Source organism: Podarcis pityusensis (assembly GCF_964106645.2).
Source record: "Podarcis pityusensis genome assembly, chromosome: 4".
Taxonomy (NCBI): Eukaryota; Metazoa; Chordata; class Lepidosauria; order Squamata; family Lacertidae; genus Podarcis; species Podarcis pityusensis.
This window is the reverse complement of record NC_138027.1, coordinates 64,613,978-64,632,958: the sequence shown is the minus strand read 5'-3', so window position 1 is coordinate 64,632,958 and position 18,981 is coordinate 64,613,978. Positions and strand designations below refer to the sequence as shown.

At 41.6% G+C, this 18,981-nt stretch overlaps 1 protein-coding gene across 1 annotated transcript in view; it reads right to left on the bottom strand.

Annotated features, from left to right (window-relative positions):
* The window catches only part of LOC308475001 (uncharacterized protein), a 268,471-nt gene extending 259,276 nt beyond the window's left edge, over positions 1-9,195 (bottom strand). Inside the window, exon 1 of the mRNA XM_081001675.1 lies at positions 9,122-9,195. Coding sequence (XP_080857801.1) covers positions 9,122-9,144 — 23 coding nt within the window. The 5' untranslated portion in view covers positions 9,145-9,195. The remainder of the gene's footprint in view (positions 1-9,121) is intronic.
* Positions 9,196-18,981: the final 9,786 nt, after the last annotated feature.

Below are 18,981 nucleotides of genomic sequence, written 5' to 3'. Positions count from 1 at the left end.
AGTCCCAGGGTAGATTACAAAAATGCCACCATGAAAACAAGTCCAAATGATGTCAAAATCATAACATGAACAGCAGTACAGTGGTACCTCGGGTTAAGAACTTAATTCGTTCTGGAGGTCTGTTCTTAACCAGAAACTGTTCTTAACCTGAGGTACCACTTTAGGTTAATGGGGCCTCCCACTGCTGCCGTGCAATTTCTGTTCTCATCCTGAAGCAAAGTTCTTAACCTGAGGTACTATTTCTGGGTTAGCGGAATCTGTAACCTGAAGCCTCTGTAACCTGACGCGTCTGTAACCCGAGGTACCACTGTACTGAAGGAGGGAAAATATTGACTCAACCAAAAGGCCTGGGTAAAGGGATACATGTGCCCAGTGCCGTTTTTTCTGGGGGGATGCAGGGCTACACATACCCCTAAACATTTTGTGAATCTAAGTTTGGCCTCATTGAAGGGCAGTATTTCAATATGAGTAGGAAAATGAGAGTACCCCTAAACATTTTTTTATTTTTATTTTAGGGGGGAAAGCACTGCATGTGCCAGTGATATGAAAGTGAGTCTTTGCTGAAAGTGAGGAAGCAATAATCTGAGGATGGAGAAGACAGTAACAGAAGGAGGAGGAGGAGGAGGAGGAGGAGGAGGAGGAGTTTGGATTTGATACCCCGCTTTATCACTACCCAAAGGAGTCTTAAAGTGGCTAACATTCTCCTTTCCCTTCCTCCTCCACAACAAACACTCTGTGAGGTGAGTGGGGCTGAGAGACTTCAGAGAAGTGTGACTAGCCCAAGGTCACCCAGCAGCTGCATGTGGAGGAGCGGAGATGCGAACCCGGTTCACCAGATTACGAGTCTACCGCTCTTAACCACTACACCACACTGGCTCTCAATAGGGCAGAGCCACATTCATGACACCAGCGTCACTGCAGTTGACTTGGATTGACTTGTGATACAGAGGACAGTGGTGTGCTTGGGGTTGATCAGATGCACCAGCAGGGCTGCCAGAGTGGTGGGTGTGCACAGCCCTGCTCTCGCCTTCACCCTGCCCAGACCCAACCAGGTAAACTGCAGCAACGCTGGCGCCAAGAAGGCAGCTCCACCCAGCCACCTTGGCTGCTGTTGGTGGAAGGTGCTCCACACTCACTTTGGGTTTGGCCACAGAATTTGCTGATCAAAAATGAGCATTCTCTTAATTTATAGATAGATCTTTTTTTAAACAATAACAAAACTCTTGCCTCAATTGCTTCATGGAATTTGTAGGAATGGTGCATGCTTTTCACACTGGGGGGGGGGAAATTGTTTTTGGAATCTTGACCTGCCTCACGCTCCTGCTACAGGACAGACAAGGGCATTTGGAGCATTAGTTGCAGTCTAAAAACGATTCCCAAACAAAGTCAAAATATCATTGGCATAGCTACCTCAGGACAATATGTTTAGGAGCTATTTATGTAAGGCAGCCTTAATAACAATGGATAATTTACTGAATGGGGTCCAGCTAATCCAACCCACAGCATTGCCCATAATGTTTAAAGCCTTTAGGACTCCAGGAGGGAAGTATTTCAGCAATGTTTTCATTGGGTACAGTCCAGAGAATGTTAGGCACACTTAAACCCTATTGAAATGAGCAGGACTTAAGAGCTTAGCTGTACACTCAAACTCTGTTGAGTAAAACTTGGTTGAATAAAGCACAGTTGAAGCACTGCTTCAGTATGATTTAACCACTGCTGACTTTCTCTGTGGCTTGTGTCACCTGCATAAAGCACAACTACATTTTAAACTCCCCGAGTACCAACAACTGAAGGAGATCTGATATGAAAAACAACAAAAACAACAAACCCATTTGCATTACCTCAAGGACTCCTTTACAGTATCTTACCCCCATCTGAAATGGGGATGGAAAAGCTGTCAATTTTGGCTTTCAAGTGTTATGTTCAATTTCCCACATTACTGCATCAATTGGTGATCTCACTGCCCCCCCCCAACAAGTCATCACAAAAATTCATCAGTATTTTAGTATGTTGTTGTTTAGTCGTGTCCGACTCTTCGTGACCCCATGGACCAGAGCACGCCAGGCACTCCTGTCTTCCACTGCCTCCCGCAGTTTGGACAGACTCATGCTGGTAGCTTCGAGAACACTGTCCAACCATCTCGTCCTCTGTCGTCCCCTTCTCCTTGTGCCCTCCATCTTTCCCAACATCAGGGTCTTTTCCAGGGAGTCTTCTCTTCTCATGAGGTGGCCAAAGTATTGGAGTCTCAGCTTCAGGATCTGTCCTTCCAGTGAGCACTCAGGGCTGATTTCCTTAAGAATGGATAGGTTTGATCTTCTTAACATTTTAGTATATACCTCTCCTAACTTGAAGATCTTGGTGTGCAATTTCCCCTAATGCACATACTTTTGCAAGCAACTTCCTTAAATTTAATGCATTATTTTTGCATTTTACCAATATATGCACTTTTATGAACACATTCCCCTAATATATGCAATTTTTGAGTTGGAGAACTGCTCTGCAAAATTTAGAGATGTGCAAATTTTGAAGGATAACTGCATTTTGCTTCATGTGGAGCAGAGTTTCCCAAACTTGTAGTCCAAAAACATCTGGAGACCCAAGTTTTAGAAACCCTGGTGTAGAGTTTGGGGAAGCACCAGTTGTTATGTTTTTATTACTATTATTATTATTATTATTATTATTATTATTATTATTATTATTATTGAATTTATATAGTTAGGTAGGCCTGCATTAAAAAATGAACCAAACTGAATTTTTCCTAATCTGGAAGCTCCCTCGATGTTATAGCCTTGCCTTACAGATCTAAATAACAAAACGCCAAATTCTGCAATGATGGAGGAAGGTGAGGGATCGTGAAGAAATGTTCTCATCATTCTGGTGCTGGAGTAACAGACAAGTGGGGTGAGAACAAGAACTTTATGAGAACTGGGACCAGGGGGGTTGCACAGGAGTTGTGCCTTACATTCAGCAGAAGAATGAAACTGGTAGATCAATGTTGATTTTTCCATCACCTTTGCTGTGTGGTGAGAGGAATGTAGCGGTGGCCTCAGGCACAACTGGAATGAGGAAGGCCATATAATTGTGGTCTTCGGTGGAAATTAGAATTTTCCTCTCTGTTGTGGTGGGGTGAACAGTGTATTGGATACTTAGTGATGATCTTGCCTACCTTTGCAAATAGTTGTGAATGGCAATCACTAGAACTAAGTATTATGGGGAAAGACATCTGAATTCCTTAGAAAGGTAGAAGAGTGGGGAACAGGAGGGTATATTGGTGTGTGTACCTATGTATAAAGAGTGCTATTTCACTCTGCAGCTTATTCATTTCTGGCTGGAAGCAAGCCATTTCTCAGACCTTAAAATAACTTCAGAAAATTTTCTGTGCTCTCTATACATTGATTTTCAATGGAACTGTAATTGAAATTTATGAATGTGAGTGGAAATACAAAAGCCAAGACAAGCTCCATTTATTTTTCCCAAAGCAAGCCCAAAATAAATATGTGTGGAAATCCTATCTGTACCTTTCCCAGGATCAGATTTGATACTGGGGTTCTGGTTATGGGTGGGATTTCCTCATTAATGACTAAGGTACCAACATTTATTAAGGGTCCAAGCAAGCCAGCTCCAGAGCATTTGCCTGTGGAGTTCCCCACTTCCCAGAATAAATCTGTGACAATAAGGCCTGTCTAACATTATTTTATAATTAATCTATGAATTATTAAAATAGGGTTGCCATATTTAATAAAGTAAAAACCAAGACACCACAAGTTGTTGGAAACCCCCCCCCCAATTGCCAAAAAAACCCCACAATTTTTCGATGGACTTGCCTAAGATCCAGAACAAAGTGCCACATTTTCAGAAATCCGTCCTGGATATTTTAATACTAATGAAAATATTTAAATAATTACTATTTTGTGCTACCTTCTCTATTCTCTGTCCTACAAATTTTCAATAATCCCACAGTGGTCAAAAAAGTGCAGTATGTTTTATTTTCTGGTATCAATTTGTAGTTTTACTTGTTGGGTGGTTGTTGTTGTTAGTGTCAAATTGTTTCTGTAATTACCTTTTAAAACCTGAGCATTCTCTCTGAACAAGACGATACTTTTTTAGCTCTAGAAAAATGTGCTCAACGCCCCCCCCCCCCATGGTGTTCTAAACAACCAGTAAATCAGTAGGCTGGCTATAAAGCAAAATCAATGTTCATTTTTATACTTTTCTCAGAACAACATGGATGCCTGTTGAAATACGTGTAAGCTGAAAGTCCAAGTTTTTAAATTTTTACAGACGTGTGCCTCCAGCCATTTGTGAAATCACTTCATTCCACTGGAGCAGAAGTAGGCTTCCCCGTGCACTGGATAGGGAATAGCACATGCCAAAAAGATGCTGCTAGCAAATTAATGTGCATACCCCAGCAAAAAATGCCAGAGCACACAACTGGTCAGGAGGGTTCTGGGGGCAAGACTCAGTCCCTGCGCCTTCTTCCCCACACATTAGCTGATGGGTCAGATCCCAGCTTTTTTAACTACCCAGTGGACATGTTGTCTTCCTCTACTGTACACATGCTGTTGTACTGGGGCCCTTTAGTAGGAAAGAAAGTTATACCAGATGTGGTTTCAAATACAGTGGTACCTCGGGTTACATACGCTTCAGGTTACAGACTCCGCTAACCCAGAAATAGTACCTCGGGTTAAGAACTTTGCTTCAGGATAAGAACAGAAATTGTGCTCCAGCGGCACGGCGGCAGCTGGAGGCTCCATTAGCTAAAGTAGTGCTTTAGGTTAAGAACAGTTTCAGGTTAAAAATGGACCTCCGGAATGAATTAAGTTCTTAACCCGAGGTACCACTGTACAAACAAGTGGCACTGGGGGACAGTCATGGGAAGAAGACTTCTCACTGAATGGTTGAAAACATCCTTAGTGATGAGCTGGTCCAATAGAACTGTCCAGAGGCACTGTTGAGATATTCCCCACACCATCTGCCATTCCATAGAACTGCTTTGTCAATAGAGCATATCAACCTGACTTTGTGAATGGGTTTCCTACAAGTTCTTAACAGGTATAACTCGGGTGAAAAGAATGCCATACTGCAGAATTCAGAATGGAGCCCAATGTTTCTTTGACATAGAGATCTGAACAAGTCATTTGGGAGCTGCATGTCGGAAAGGTGGGTGTAACATAATGATATTTGAGCTATTAAGGCTGCAGTTCAACACACATTTACTCGGGAGCAATTTCCATTGTAGCCTACAAGAAGCAGATATGCATAGGACTGGACTGTAATTGTGTTTAAGCAAATCAGCTGGAGACTTTTAGGAAAACTTAACCCTGAGATAGTATAGAAAGCTCATATTATCCTCCCTAAGCATTAACCAAAATGAGAGATTAGAGCACGTTTTGCAGTTTAGCAATCTTTTGTATTGCCTCCTTCACAGCTGAGGAGAAGGAAACTCCATATTTACGGGGTCTGAACTGCTAATTAAACGTGCTTTTAAAACGGAGAGCTCAGTTACTCATGGCCAGCACCATAATTTCCCCAGCAACTAGCTAATGTGTGATCTACAAGATTAAAGCCTGAAATGAAAGATCTATGAAACAGACCGCCAACGCTCTTCTTTGTTCCCAGCAGTGGATGTTAAATTATTAAACTAACAAGGCAAGCCTGCAGTGTTAAGCCCTAGTGAAGCCTGATTTATTTGTGACAGATTAATGTAACTATTCAAACAATAAATCAAAGATTAAACTCTGCTTTGTAATATTTAATTAAGTTCTGTGTCAATTAAACTGAAACATAGGTAACAGACAGCACAAGCATGTTTACTTGGAAGTAAGATCTAAGAGTTTCAATGGGATTTACTCCCAGGTAAAAGGGTATAAGATCACAGCCATGCAAAAGAATTATTTGTATGCATGTTGGGGTTAAGCTTTACATTTTTTTTTTAGAAAACCACTAACAATTACAGATATTAGATAACATGAATTAGGCAACACAAAACTGGAGCAAAAATATAGAGTGATTAACCAATGGGACCCAGTGCTTAAAAGTGATTTTAGTGTAATATTTTCAGATGATTCCATATTTTACATTTTCTAGAAGGATGATGCATTTCCAAGAAAGACTGACACTGATGTCCAACATGACATCTTCATCTTATACGTACTGGAAAATAATGATAGGATTCCAGCTCAATTTACTATGATTTGGGTGAGACTGCAAGAGAACCTGGAACATTTATTATAACCTTCAAATGTGTTCCATGTGACAATAATATCAGAGGGTTTCCCCATGTGTTTAAATAATGTGTGTACGTAAAGAAGGGGGTAATGGAGCAGTGTGGACTAGCCTTGTCCCCCCACCCCACAGTTTTCATGTCTGCAGTCCACTCCTCCTCAAAACTATCCACACGCATTGCATGTATGAGAAGTGGCTTTACGTGTGTGAACATATGCGCATAGAGATGCTATGCAAGCGGGGAGAGATCCTGACCTCATCAATCCTTGTACTGCGTAGTTACACATGAAGAGCCCTTTCTCACATCTACCAAAAGGCAGCATACCCTCCAACATCCTGCTGATGAAGGAAAGGAAATATTCGCACATCAAAAGTGTTCTGGAGAAAGAGAATTAAAATATTTGGGGAAAATATATCCCCACCAAACTATCCTCAGCTGCTATAGCTAACTAAAAACAGGAGACTTCAGCATAGCCTTAAAAAGATCTACTCTTTCTCCCACAAAATGTTACAAATGATAATTCTATTTGAGCATCCTGATTCTGTCACATGAGTAGTTTTCATAGTTATTCTTCATTTGAACACCTGATGGTATTAATTATACAACACAGCTTGGATATCAGTGCATCATCTCTGATCAAAATGCCCTCCGATGTAACATCTACAATCTTCAAAGCAAGTCAAGGACATTGCACCATCTTGATGAGCAAATGACCTGAGAGCTTGTCATTTAGAAAATATTTATGACCCACAGATATGTTGTTTTCCTTCTCATTTTAGAATATTTCTACAGATCTGATATGCTGAAGAATTTGAAGCAGAATTCTCCAGACCCATTTCTTTTCCAAAGCAGGAGGCACCTTAGTGAGAGCAGATATATTTTTAAAGTGTCAAAACCAATCTCATTTTTCATTCAAAGGGACAATTCAACAGACAAAAGAGAATTTGGTTCCCATTAGATGCACCTTAACGGGGAACCTCCTGAATAATGGATTCACAAGGTTACTGGTAGATGTGGAAGGGCTGTCCCTCAGAAAAGCTGTCTGCTCACAAGGCTTCTCACTGAAGCCTAAGAAGCTTCAATAACAAGGGAAACCTAGCTTCTTTTCGAATCTTACCTAGGCTTTGCACAAGCAACAGCATTTCAGAGCATAGGACTGTAGCCTTACAGTGCATAGGACTGTAGCCTTGGAGGTGGTATTTTAGAGCTGCTATTGCCTGCAGTGCACACAGTCATCCATAGAACCATAGCTTTGGAAGGGACCCCAAGGGCCATCTAATCCAAGCCCCTGCAGTGCAGGAACCTCAGGTAAAGTATCCATGACAAATGGCCATCCAACCTCTGCTGAAAAACCTCCAAGGAAGGAGGTTTTCTACCATGATTTCTTAGCAAACTGGTTCTACAAATTTGGGGTGGGGGGAAGGAGACCTAGTTTAGCTGTAGAGCACATAGCCTGTTTTGTTTGCAAAAGGGTACCAGGTTTTAGTCCTTAGCATCTTCAGGCAGGGCTGGGAAACAAGCCTGTTTAATACTCAGAGAGCTGCCTCCAGCCTGTGTAGGCAGTACTGGGCTAGATAAATCAATTTCTGGAAGCTTTCATAAGAACATCCATCCCTAGCACTTCAAGCTGTAGCCTAGGAAAACTGGAACTTGCCTCAAGAAGCATGATCAGTCCTATTACAATGCACACAGGTATTTTGCTATGTCTGTTGTAGACTGAGCCCAATAGTCATGACATCTCACATCACAGAATCCAGACTAGTCTTTGAACCATATTTAAAGTTTTGCATATATATATTTGTTATAATGAAAGGATAGGTGATACACTAGACACAAGCACACATGCCCTGATATCAAATAATGAAGGTTGGGGTACAAATAAGTGTTTTTAGAACTAAAATAATGAATGCTCAAGTAGTCCTTTAAAAAGGGGGGGCAGTAAGACCTTGAAAGGCTCCTCCTCTCTTGCATCTGAAGGGTGAAATTGATTAAACCAGAACCTGCTTGCAAGCCAATCTAATAAATTTCCCATCAGCCTCAGCCAGCACACTCTAGTCCAACAGTTACTGTCTGGGTGTCCACAGTTCACCACTCTTGGGTTACAGGAAGCAGCTGCAGACAGTGTGTGTGTGTGTGTGTGTGTGTGGAGAGAGAGAGAGAGAGAGAGAGAGAGAGAGAGAGAGTGTCAAGGTTGTACTTCCCCCATCCTAGAATAAATCAAGATCAGCCATTGCCATTCAGAATAAAGGGGGATATATAGATATATATATAGATATAGATATATAGATATATATATATATATATGGGGGGCACTGTAAAGCTACAATATTCTACTTAGGCTAAACACCACTTTAAAAAAAATCTCAAAGAAAATTCACAATCTTTACACAATTCTCATATAATACAACTTGGTTTGCTCTGAGGTAAATGAGAGAACAGGGTTGCAGTCTAAGGCTTCAGTTTTGTATGCATTTATGTTATATATGCTGCTGAAAGCATGGATACTTTTTTCTGAATAAATATTCATTGGTTTTCTCTATAAAGATTTTCTACTCCATGTGCTATGTCTGAAGAGAGCTGTGCATTGCCAAATTGCCCCTGAATTTTGTCTAAAGTGAAATCTGAGACAAATCTGAACCATCCCGCTCAGGAATTTGGGGGGAAGTGAAAAATATTTCCCCCCCACATTAACGAAATTGAAGAGGTGGGCTGGGGAGTTCCCATCTCTAACTGGGAGTGGGCAGTACTGAATGCTGAGGAAACCCCTTTATATAGCATTGAGAAGCTCACCATGTGGTGGTGCCACAGACAATGCAGGCCATTTTGCCACACTAGCTACCTGGAAACACCCTCAGCAAGCATCCTCTTGGCAGCATGCATGAAGTTTTCTCTTACCTTTCAAACTTTTTGATGGGCATGGAGAGTTAACCACTCAGCCAGGCTCCTAGCTCCTCGAGCCAGCTGTTTCCATCAGAAATTTGCAGTTTGGGAGCCCAGATTCTGCTGCAAAACATCTTCACAGACACACCTCTTCTATCAGTTGCTTCCAAAATCCATGGAAACATGGATTACTACTTGCTCTGTTCGTATATTGCAGCAAGGAGAGGAGGGGAAAGCAAACGTTTGTGTGAGCTTTTGCATTGCCAGGCTGAGCTGAGTGATGCTCTTACGCTCGTCAGTAGCTGTCCGTAGCTAGGGAAACCCCATGGTTTCCTAGCTATAATTCTAAGCTTTCAACCTGTTGCTAGGGAAACCCTGGTATTTCCTAAGCGAAGCGCTGCCTCATTGGTGCCTGGACTCCTTCGGTTCCAATCTGTCTGTGAAATCAACGTAGTGGTGTGACAGAAAGTCTTCCTATGGCTGCAGCAGGATTGAAACCGAGCATGAGACAAGCCGATTCTGTGATGCTATTCTAGGGAGAGGGTCTTAGCAGCAGCCATCTTTGGGGTGCCAAGTTTACCCCATATAGCAACCCCAAGAAGCAAAACAGTGGATGCCTGAAGCATAAAGGACAAAGATGAGCCTTGCTGAAAGCTTTCCCCTCAGAAACAGCCCCAGGTAAGAAATGAGAAAATGGTTGGGGAAGGAGGGGGAGGCTAGTTTCTGCACGGAGACAAAGATTCCTGCTTCAGATCTTGCAGTAGAGTTTTTCTAAATGCAGTAGCTGCATGAGTTTGTATCTTTTATTTATTTATTACATTCCTCTCCCCACCCCAGGAGTTCAGAGTGGCAGACACTGTTCTCCCCACCCCCCATCCTCCAAATTTTCTCTCACAACAATCTTGTAAACTACATTAAACTGAGAAAGAGAGAAAGAGTAGTCCACTAGGTTTTAAAGCTGTGTGGATTGGAACCCAGGTCTTCCTGGCCCTACTCTGACACTAACCACCATGCTAGCTCTCATTAAAATCTGAAACTTTAAAACAAGCAACAAAACCATGTCCAAATGGCACACACAAACAGCACAATCAGAAGAAAAACAGCAGCAGCAGCAGGGAATCAGCTGCAAGAAGAAAAAACCTCAGGACCAAACCACATGATACATCAAAAGAAATTTCCTCTTAAGTGTAGAATTTTCCTTTCGCAAAGATCAGGATCCTAATACTGAGCAGGAAGAAGCGGCAATTAATCTTTGCTCTGCTTTGGACTCAATCAAGAATGGGCTTGATCTCGGATAATGGGAGGGAGGTGGTGGCGGCAGGGCACAGTGGGGGAAGAGATATCTCTCTTATACCCGCCAACATTTCTCTGATGAAAATAGGGACGTCCCATTCCATAATGATAACTTTGCTATTTCTACCCCACACATCTTACTGGGTTGCCCCACCCACTCTGAGCAGCTTCCAACGTATCTAGAAACATAATAAAACTTTTTTAAAAAACCTTCCCTATACAGGATTGCCTTAAGACGGCTCAGGGGTCAGATAACCCCATACCCTCCAACATTTCTCCTATGAAAATAGGGACTTCCTAAGAAAAAGTAAAACACTCCAGGATCAAATCAGAAACTGGGGTGGCTTCTCTAAATCAGGGAGGTCCCTAGAAAATAGGCACACTTGGTGGGTCTGATTATCTGTTCAATCCTAGTCCAGATTGGAAGGAAAATCCTTCATTAAAGGCAAGCCATGTGATTAACCCAACACATAGTTTGGCCCACTGTTTGATTTAGGGAAAATAAAAAGTTATTTGGCATCAAAGATATCTTCTTCTTCTTTGGCGATCCCTCGTAACCGAGTAAGATTGTCTTCCATAAACACGGTTTTAACAATGAGTCCGTAAGTGACTGTGGAAGCCAATTCTGGAGCCACACGTCCTTCCACAGTTGGGACATTGGTTTCCGGGCGGGAGTTGATCACGGTGTGGATTTGCCACGCATGCCTTCCTCCTAGCACGTTTCTCCCTTGCGTCCTGAGATCGAGTGTCTTCAATGCCCATGACACCTTTGGTAAAGGCTGTTCTTTAACTGGAGTGCTCACAGGCCAGTGTTTCCCAGTTGTCAGTGTTTATACTACATTTTTAAAGATATGCCTTGAGACAGTCTTTAAACCTCTTTTGTTGACCACCCGCATTGCGCTTTCCATTTTTAAGTTTGGAATAGAGTAGTTGCTTTGGAAGACAATCATCAGGCATCCGCACAACATGACCAGTCCAACAAAGTTGATGTTGAAGAATCATTGCTTCAACACTGGTGATCTTTGCTTCTTCCAGTACACTGATATTAGTTCGCCTGTCTTCCCAAGTGATGTGTAAAATTTTTCGGAGACACTGTTGATTGAATCTTTCGAGGAGCTGGAGATGGCATTTATAAGTGGTCCATGTTTCACAAGCATATAGTAAAGTTGGTAGTACAATAAATTTGTAAACAAGCATTTTGGTTTCCCTGCGAATGTCCCGGTCCTCAAACACTCTACACTTCAATCTAGGCGATGCTGGATTTCGGCATCAATGTTGGGCTTTGTGGAAAGATAACTGCCTAGGCAAGAGAAATGATCGACATTTTCCAACGTTACACCATTGAGTTGGATTTGTGGCGCTGCAGAGGGGTTATTTTGTATTTGTTAGTGCAGCACTTTGGTTTTTTGGATGTTGAGTGATAGGCCAAGCTTTTCATAAGCTTCTGCAAAGATATTTAGGATGGTTTGGAGGTCATCCTCTGAGCGTACACACACTACGTTGTCATCAGCATACTGAAGCTCTATGACGGAAGATATATATGAGGCCCTCTCTGCAATTGTCACCCACCTAACATCAGAAACCCAAAGATCTTAATGCACAAGAAAGTAGACATGAGAAAAGACAACTTTTAGATATCCAGGAGGGCCTGAGCTGCCACAAACTTTAATGATAAGCATTAGCACCCTGAACTGATTTGGGAAGCACCTCATCAGGTTCTGTTTCAGAACAGAACCATGGTTTTGAGCTTTCATTATTAACCGGTAATGAAGTTTGTAATAACCATGATTGGTCAATATTTTTGGTACCTGTGTTTTTACTTTTTAATGGGATGCAGGGAGGTTTGGAGAGGGGTGGGTGGTTGATTGACAAGCATGGAAATAAAGCACTGTTGTTATAAACCTAATGCAACTAACTGTGCGATGCTATATGTGCCAGCTCAGTAACAGCAGAGTCCTATGCATGCCTGCTCAAAAGTAAGTCCTAGGTATGTGTGAATAAGATTGCAGCCTAAAAAGCTGAATCCCTATCATGCACCAGAACAGCAATAAGGTAGGTGTTTTGTGAGCCTCTCTAAGGAAAGTGTTCCACAGTTACCAGTCAGTGGGAATCCCATATAGAGAGAGTGCTGTTGCACTCAGTTCCTGCTTGAGGGCTTCACACAGGTTGGACACTTGTAAATACAGACTGCTGGACAAGATGGGCCTTATGCTCTTTGCTGGGGTGTCACCACCAAGAAGGCCCTATCTTCTGTAACTACCCATCTCACTTCATTTGGTGAGGGTACTGGTAGGAAGCCCTCTACAGAATTTCTTGATGTATAGACAGGAAAATATCAAAAGGTACTTAGTCCTAAATCACAAAGGGCTTTAAAGGAAAATGAGCACATTGAATTAGATTCAAAACCGGACTGGGAGTCTGGTCAGCATAATATTGTCATAGTCCCAGAAAAAAATCCTTTTTAAAAGGCTCTGATGGATCACAGACTTTCAGTGGTATCACTGGTCATTTAGTTAAAGCCTTGATGCAGCAGTTCCCCCTATTATTATTATTATTACTTTATTGTAATTATTACAGATACCTGCCCCTTCCTCCAACACAAATGTAAAAACTGTCTACACACCCCAGCTCTGCTACCCCACCTCCCTCCCTCAGATGGCCACAAAGGCCATCTACCATCCTAGCTGCTTAGGGCAAGGTAGCTAAATGGGAATCATGTTCCCTGGTTTGTTTGTGGGGTTTCCCCCAACCTTGTAGGGACTATAGATAAACAGTTGTCTGAAGGATTCCATTACATTTCAGATTTAGTTGCGTGAATTATTCGCACCCACCCACCCAAATTTGTGGCCCATTGTTTTTCCACAATAAACAACACCCTCCAATCAGATGTTAAACAGATAAATAACCATGTGATTTTTAAAAGACTTCTGAAAGCAGCCCTGTACAGTATAGGGAAGTTTTAAATGATCTGTGATTTATTGTGTTTTTAATATTTTGTTGGGAGCCGCCCAAAGTGGCGGCGTGTAAATAATAAAATCATCATCATCATCATTATAAATCATCATAAATAAGAAAGTTGTTGTTGTTCAACCTCTCCCATTTTTAACCAGGGCAGGTGACATCACAGCTCTTAGTTATTCTCTCTGCCGACATTCCTTGGGATGTCTTGCATGGGATGTCTCTATTTTCACCATTCTTGAAAATAGAGCCCTATCCTCAAAAGCAGGAGATGGAAGAGGGACGGTTGTGTCTGGATAGTGGCTCTTCAGACTGAAGATGGAGAGTCAGGTGACTGAGTAGTCTTCCATATTAAAAAATAGTAAGAATCCTGAACACACAAAATGATAGGTCAGTGAACAGCATTGTAGCTTAGCCGTTTCACCGGTGTGCTAGTTTTCTGTGGGATGGGTTCTGGCTCTTACTCTCCCCACCCCCCATTCCTTCATGTAAGATGCCATCTGCCATGCAAAGTGGTACAATCCAGACCCAGCTTTATTAACTCATCTGCTCATTGTGAAAGCTAGACCATAGCTATGAGTACCCAATCCATGTATTGCCATCTACCCTGGCTATAAAATCTCAATGAAATAAAATCTCTAGTAGACATTGGAAATATGTTGCTTTAACCATTCTGAATGTTAAACCTCATAAATTTAATACACCTGCAGAGTTATTGTGGGAATAAAACTGAATAACTCTTTGTACATTGTCTGAAGAGATAAAAGGAGAAATTGGGAAGGTCCTTAGGAAAGCATTTCTGGGGGAACACTGTATGTGGAGTAGGTGTTGTCTTCTCCTGTTGGGTTCCTTCCAGCAACGCGACATGGATCTCTGCAGTCTTCCCTTTTCCAATAAAAAAATTGTAGCTTATGGAGGGGGCTGTTAGATGGGTTCAGTAGAGGCTGTATGTAGAAATTTATGTAGAATATTGTGGCTTTATCTCAAAAGTTCTGAACAAATGGACTTTGAAACAGCAAAGCACTACGATGATGACAACATCGATCCAGTTCAGGACCCTATTTGGCACCTCAGATCACATTCAATCCAAGTAGACCTGGGCCTGACTTTGTTTTTTTTTATATCATATTTATTAAAATTTCCAGAAATATAGAAATACAAAGAAAAAGAAAAAGAAAAAAAAGATACTTGAAACCTTACTTTCATTACCTACTTTCTGGGACTCCCCCCCTCCCCCTCCCAATTGTATTCCCTTTTCATTAATTTGGTTCTACAAGCTCTCACTCCCAATTTGAAGCTTAATTTGTTTAACCCACTATCCAAATTGAATTGTACAAATCTTACCACCGTCCCACATCATTAACAAGAAAAGAAAAAAGATTTTCCCCAAGATCCACCCCAGTTCCTTCCACGAATTCCCTTTTTTAAACACGTCCAATCAAAATAAAATGACATACATAAGTTATATAAAGAAATAGAAAATAAAAGATATAAAAAGATTCAAAAGATGATTACACAGCCTTTGGATTCCAAATCTCCCCCCCCCCTTCCCCGGTTTGAATTCCCCATGTCCATCAGTCTATATGTTATCAGCCTGTAGGTCTCAAGTCATGGCCAAATTTCTCCCCAATTCCATCTTGCCGGTTTTCTTTTAATTTATTAATTTTAATAACATTTAACTTCAAACGTCCAATCTAACAGAAGCCTTTAATTTCCTTGATCTTTACCACTCCTCCCATTGTTCTTTCCGTGTCGTAGTCAGTCCATTGTTCTTCTTATTCCTCACTTTCTCAGGTTTCTTGTCCTGTGCAGCTGCTAAAACGTTCTAATTCAGAAATCTGGTATCTCTACAGAGGTTTGTTATTCAGGAACAAAAACTTAGGTCCAGTCCCTTCCTTTCTTCAATAGAAAATTCTATTGTCTCCTTTAATGTAAATACCTCTGTAGACAAAATACTATTTCAGTTTTGCAGCTTTCCCAGAAGATAACAAGGCCTGTGCGAATCCCGGAGTATTTTTCCACTTACGACCGTTCTTGTAATGTCCCGAAACCCCTCTAGGGGGATTGTAATAACTTTGTATCCTCTAATCCAAAAGTCAAATTGTTATTCCTTATTTTCCGACAGTTTATATCCATATTGCAGCAAATTGTAACAAAATTAACCAGCAAAGTCCTCATAACAAAGTCCTCTTTATATTCTCCAGCTTTGACAGCTACTTTGACAGCTGTCAAAGTCTCCGTCTCTCTTCACCAGGCTCTGCGAATCGCCCCGGTTCCCGGGGGGGGGTTGCATTTTCCTTCTCACCCTCCACTCTTCTCCTCCAGCACAGTTCTTATAATTTCCCATCGTGGAATTAATGATTTTTATCAAGAGTATACTTCCCTTTCGACCTTGGTTACCCAGTCCTTGTTTTGGAATGTTTACAATAGGGGGGGGATTGACTTCCTTTTTAGATCGCCCCCGCTCGTGCCTAATCCGAAAAAAAATTCCTTTTTTTTCTCCTTTTGAACCCGGTTTCCCAATTACTCACGGGTTGTTGTTAATAGTCCAAATTTCCAATGGAAGAAGTCAGCGCTCTCCGTCGAATGGCATGCGGCTGCGCTCGGCAGGGAAAGCAGAGGACTCAAAGCACCACGCCGCTCCCCGGCACCCGATCCGAAGCCTTTAAAAAGGCTCCTTCACGAGTCGGGAGGGCGCTAATGGTGCCAGCCGAGTCACCCATGTCCACGGGCTCCATGCCCGTGGTTTTTAAGGGTCCCCGCGTCGCCGGCGCGGTAGGACCCAGCCCCTGCCGAGCAGACTCCCTCCGGAGCTCGGAGGGAGTCCGCCATTCGGCGATGGCGCCAACCCGGAAGTGACCTGGGCCTGACTTTGAAACTAACTGGGGGCCTTCCATGTTCCTAAGATTAAATAGGTGTTTAAACCCTAGTTAAACATGTGATTGGTTAGTGAGGGGGGAAGGAGAAGTGAGAGTCTCTGCCTGCATTGCCTTCTCCCTCTCTTTGCTGTCAACTCCCTGTTGAAATAGGGATTCAGGTCCTGATTAAAGCTGACCACCACTGACCCACACTTTGATATACCCGTATCACTCTGGAAATCAACGGCTGCTTCAACCTGTTCCAGGCAAATTCTGGATTGACTTGGATCAGCCCAATTCAGTTCAGGATCCAGGATTTGTCCAGAGCTGGCGCACAGCTGTGTTATTTACCAACCCACAAATGCAGTTTATTCTGCATTTGAAAATTATCGAATTTCAGTGAAATTCTCATTCACAGGGTGCAGGATTTTTGCGGTGCTTACCTTAATGGTTAAAGGCTTTCAGTCTTTTCTCTCATTGTGCAAATCATCCCCCTGGTGATTTGCTCTCTGCAGCCTACCCAGGTGCAACCTCTGTGATATCCTAGGTTGGACCTTCATGTAAGCACAAAATACTAGGAAGGCTGCCTGCTTTGTGCCTGACCACTGTTTGTTGTTGAGGAGTTTGAGATGAAGCATTTCCATTAAAAGCATTTTAACTTTTGAAGAAATAAATTCAGAAAGATTTTTAAAAAAAGAAATAGGAAGCATTTCCATTAAAAGCAAAACCAGGACCAAGCCTCCCCAGCTTCCCACACATCCATTAAATCCTGCAAGTAGATTTCATGGGGCTTTTTTCAGATGATGAAACATGGGCACCTGGGGAGGCTGAAGAGCACTGGATAAATGTTTAATGTGGGGTGGGGATGACACATGCACCATCCTTGACAACCTTGTAACAGTAAGGTAAACTTATTCCTGTATCCAAAATGATAAAGAAATGATAAAACACAGAGGAAGAAGTATTTTAAAAAAATGGAAAGCAGGTTTCAGTATAGCAGCAGCAGCTTATTGCCTCGTTACAGTTATCTGGCAGATAGGCTTAAATGGTTGCAAGCTCTCTGTGTTTTGAAAGTTTAAAATAGTTCCCCCTGGGTTTTTGATGCCAACTCTCTCAATTTTCATCCGCTGACCTACTTATGACCTCTGATGCCTCACATGGTTAACAGAAAGCAAGAGATGTGATTAATTGATTAGGAGGTGAGTATATCAAAGGGACAAAGAAGATTAACACTCATGTAGGAGATTGGTGGCTGCTTTTGAAAGAAGTAAATAAAACTCCCAAAGGACAGAAGCGGTTGGCAGTTTTGCAATGTGTAATGAACAAATTACACTTTCAGCTCATATTTCCTGTAGTGTGCCCTGTTGATGAAAGGCCAAAAAAGTGACAACTTCCTAATTAGTTAACTCTAGGTGACAAATTAAAACTTTCAGAATGAAGTCGGAGAGCATGGAAGATGAAGAAGAGTGGACAGAATTGATGAGAGGCTCTGAGATCCAATTCCTCACACAACTCAGTGAGGAAGAATTACTACCTGCAGTGCACAGTCTTACTGCAGCTCTTCGGCTTTCAGTTCATTGTCAATACATAATTGTCATAACAAATACAAAGTACAAAAATTAATTCTTTAAAAAGTGAAAGAACTGGCAACACAATGAGGAATCAGACTTAGGGATAATATCTAAAGTTAGAGGAGACACATTAAAATGAATGGACACCTGTCAATGGATATACTCTTAATATGAAATGTATATCATCCAATATGTTGTCATTAAATAATAATCTTATTTTTTTATCTTTGCTTGTCTTTTCTTAAAGTTTTATATAAGTTGGAAGGTCAACTGAACTCAAAGATACAAATATTTCCCCAGTTGTTATTAGTGCGCAGGCATTGGATTTAAGTGGCTCTTACTGGCCTAGGTAAATATTATAAAATGGAATTAATGATTATCAACCTTTCCAGTGTTGTTTTTCTAGAAAAAGAGGTGCTGGAACTCACCATGAACACCCCCCTTGTTATTTAGAATGACAACGGCGCCCACTTTATACCTCAATTTTACATGTGTTCATTTAGGTCAGTTCCACCCTGCTTCTGCATGGATGATTATCTTTAATCCATATAAAAATGTATACTTAAATCATAGAATTGTAGGGTTGGAAGGGACCCCAAGGGTAATTAGTCCAACCCCATACATTGAAGGAATAAATATATTTTCAAATATATATCTAAATACCAGTATAAAACAAAATAGCATTTTATCTCAGCATACACATTTGCAAAGGTATTGCATTTTACCCTAAAATTTGTATTCTATGGCATCTTGGTATCCCCCTCCCCTTTTAGCTGAGAACTGGAGAAGTGCAAAACTGGAAGGGTAATTTTGTTCCCAGTGTTGTATTAATTTGGCAGGTGTGAATGACATCAGAGCCTCTTAAAGTGTGGACTGGGCAAAATTCCAGTCCATCCTTACTTACAGGTGACTTTTTATTCAGCCCTGACCCACCATTTGGAAATCCCTGACTGGTGCATGGTAAAAATGAAGCACATCTTTAATCTTTACATCCTTTTCACTTTGAAATTTACACTAAGACATGTTGAGCTAGAGGTAGGCTTATTTCCCCTAATCAATATCCCTGCAGCACGCTCTCCTTGCTTCAGACATTTTATGGGTTATTCCTTTAAACCCTTTCATCTTCCTCCTACAAAGAGGATTCAATTTATCAAGTTACTACAAAGTACCATGCAGAATTTTTGTCAGACCAGCT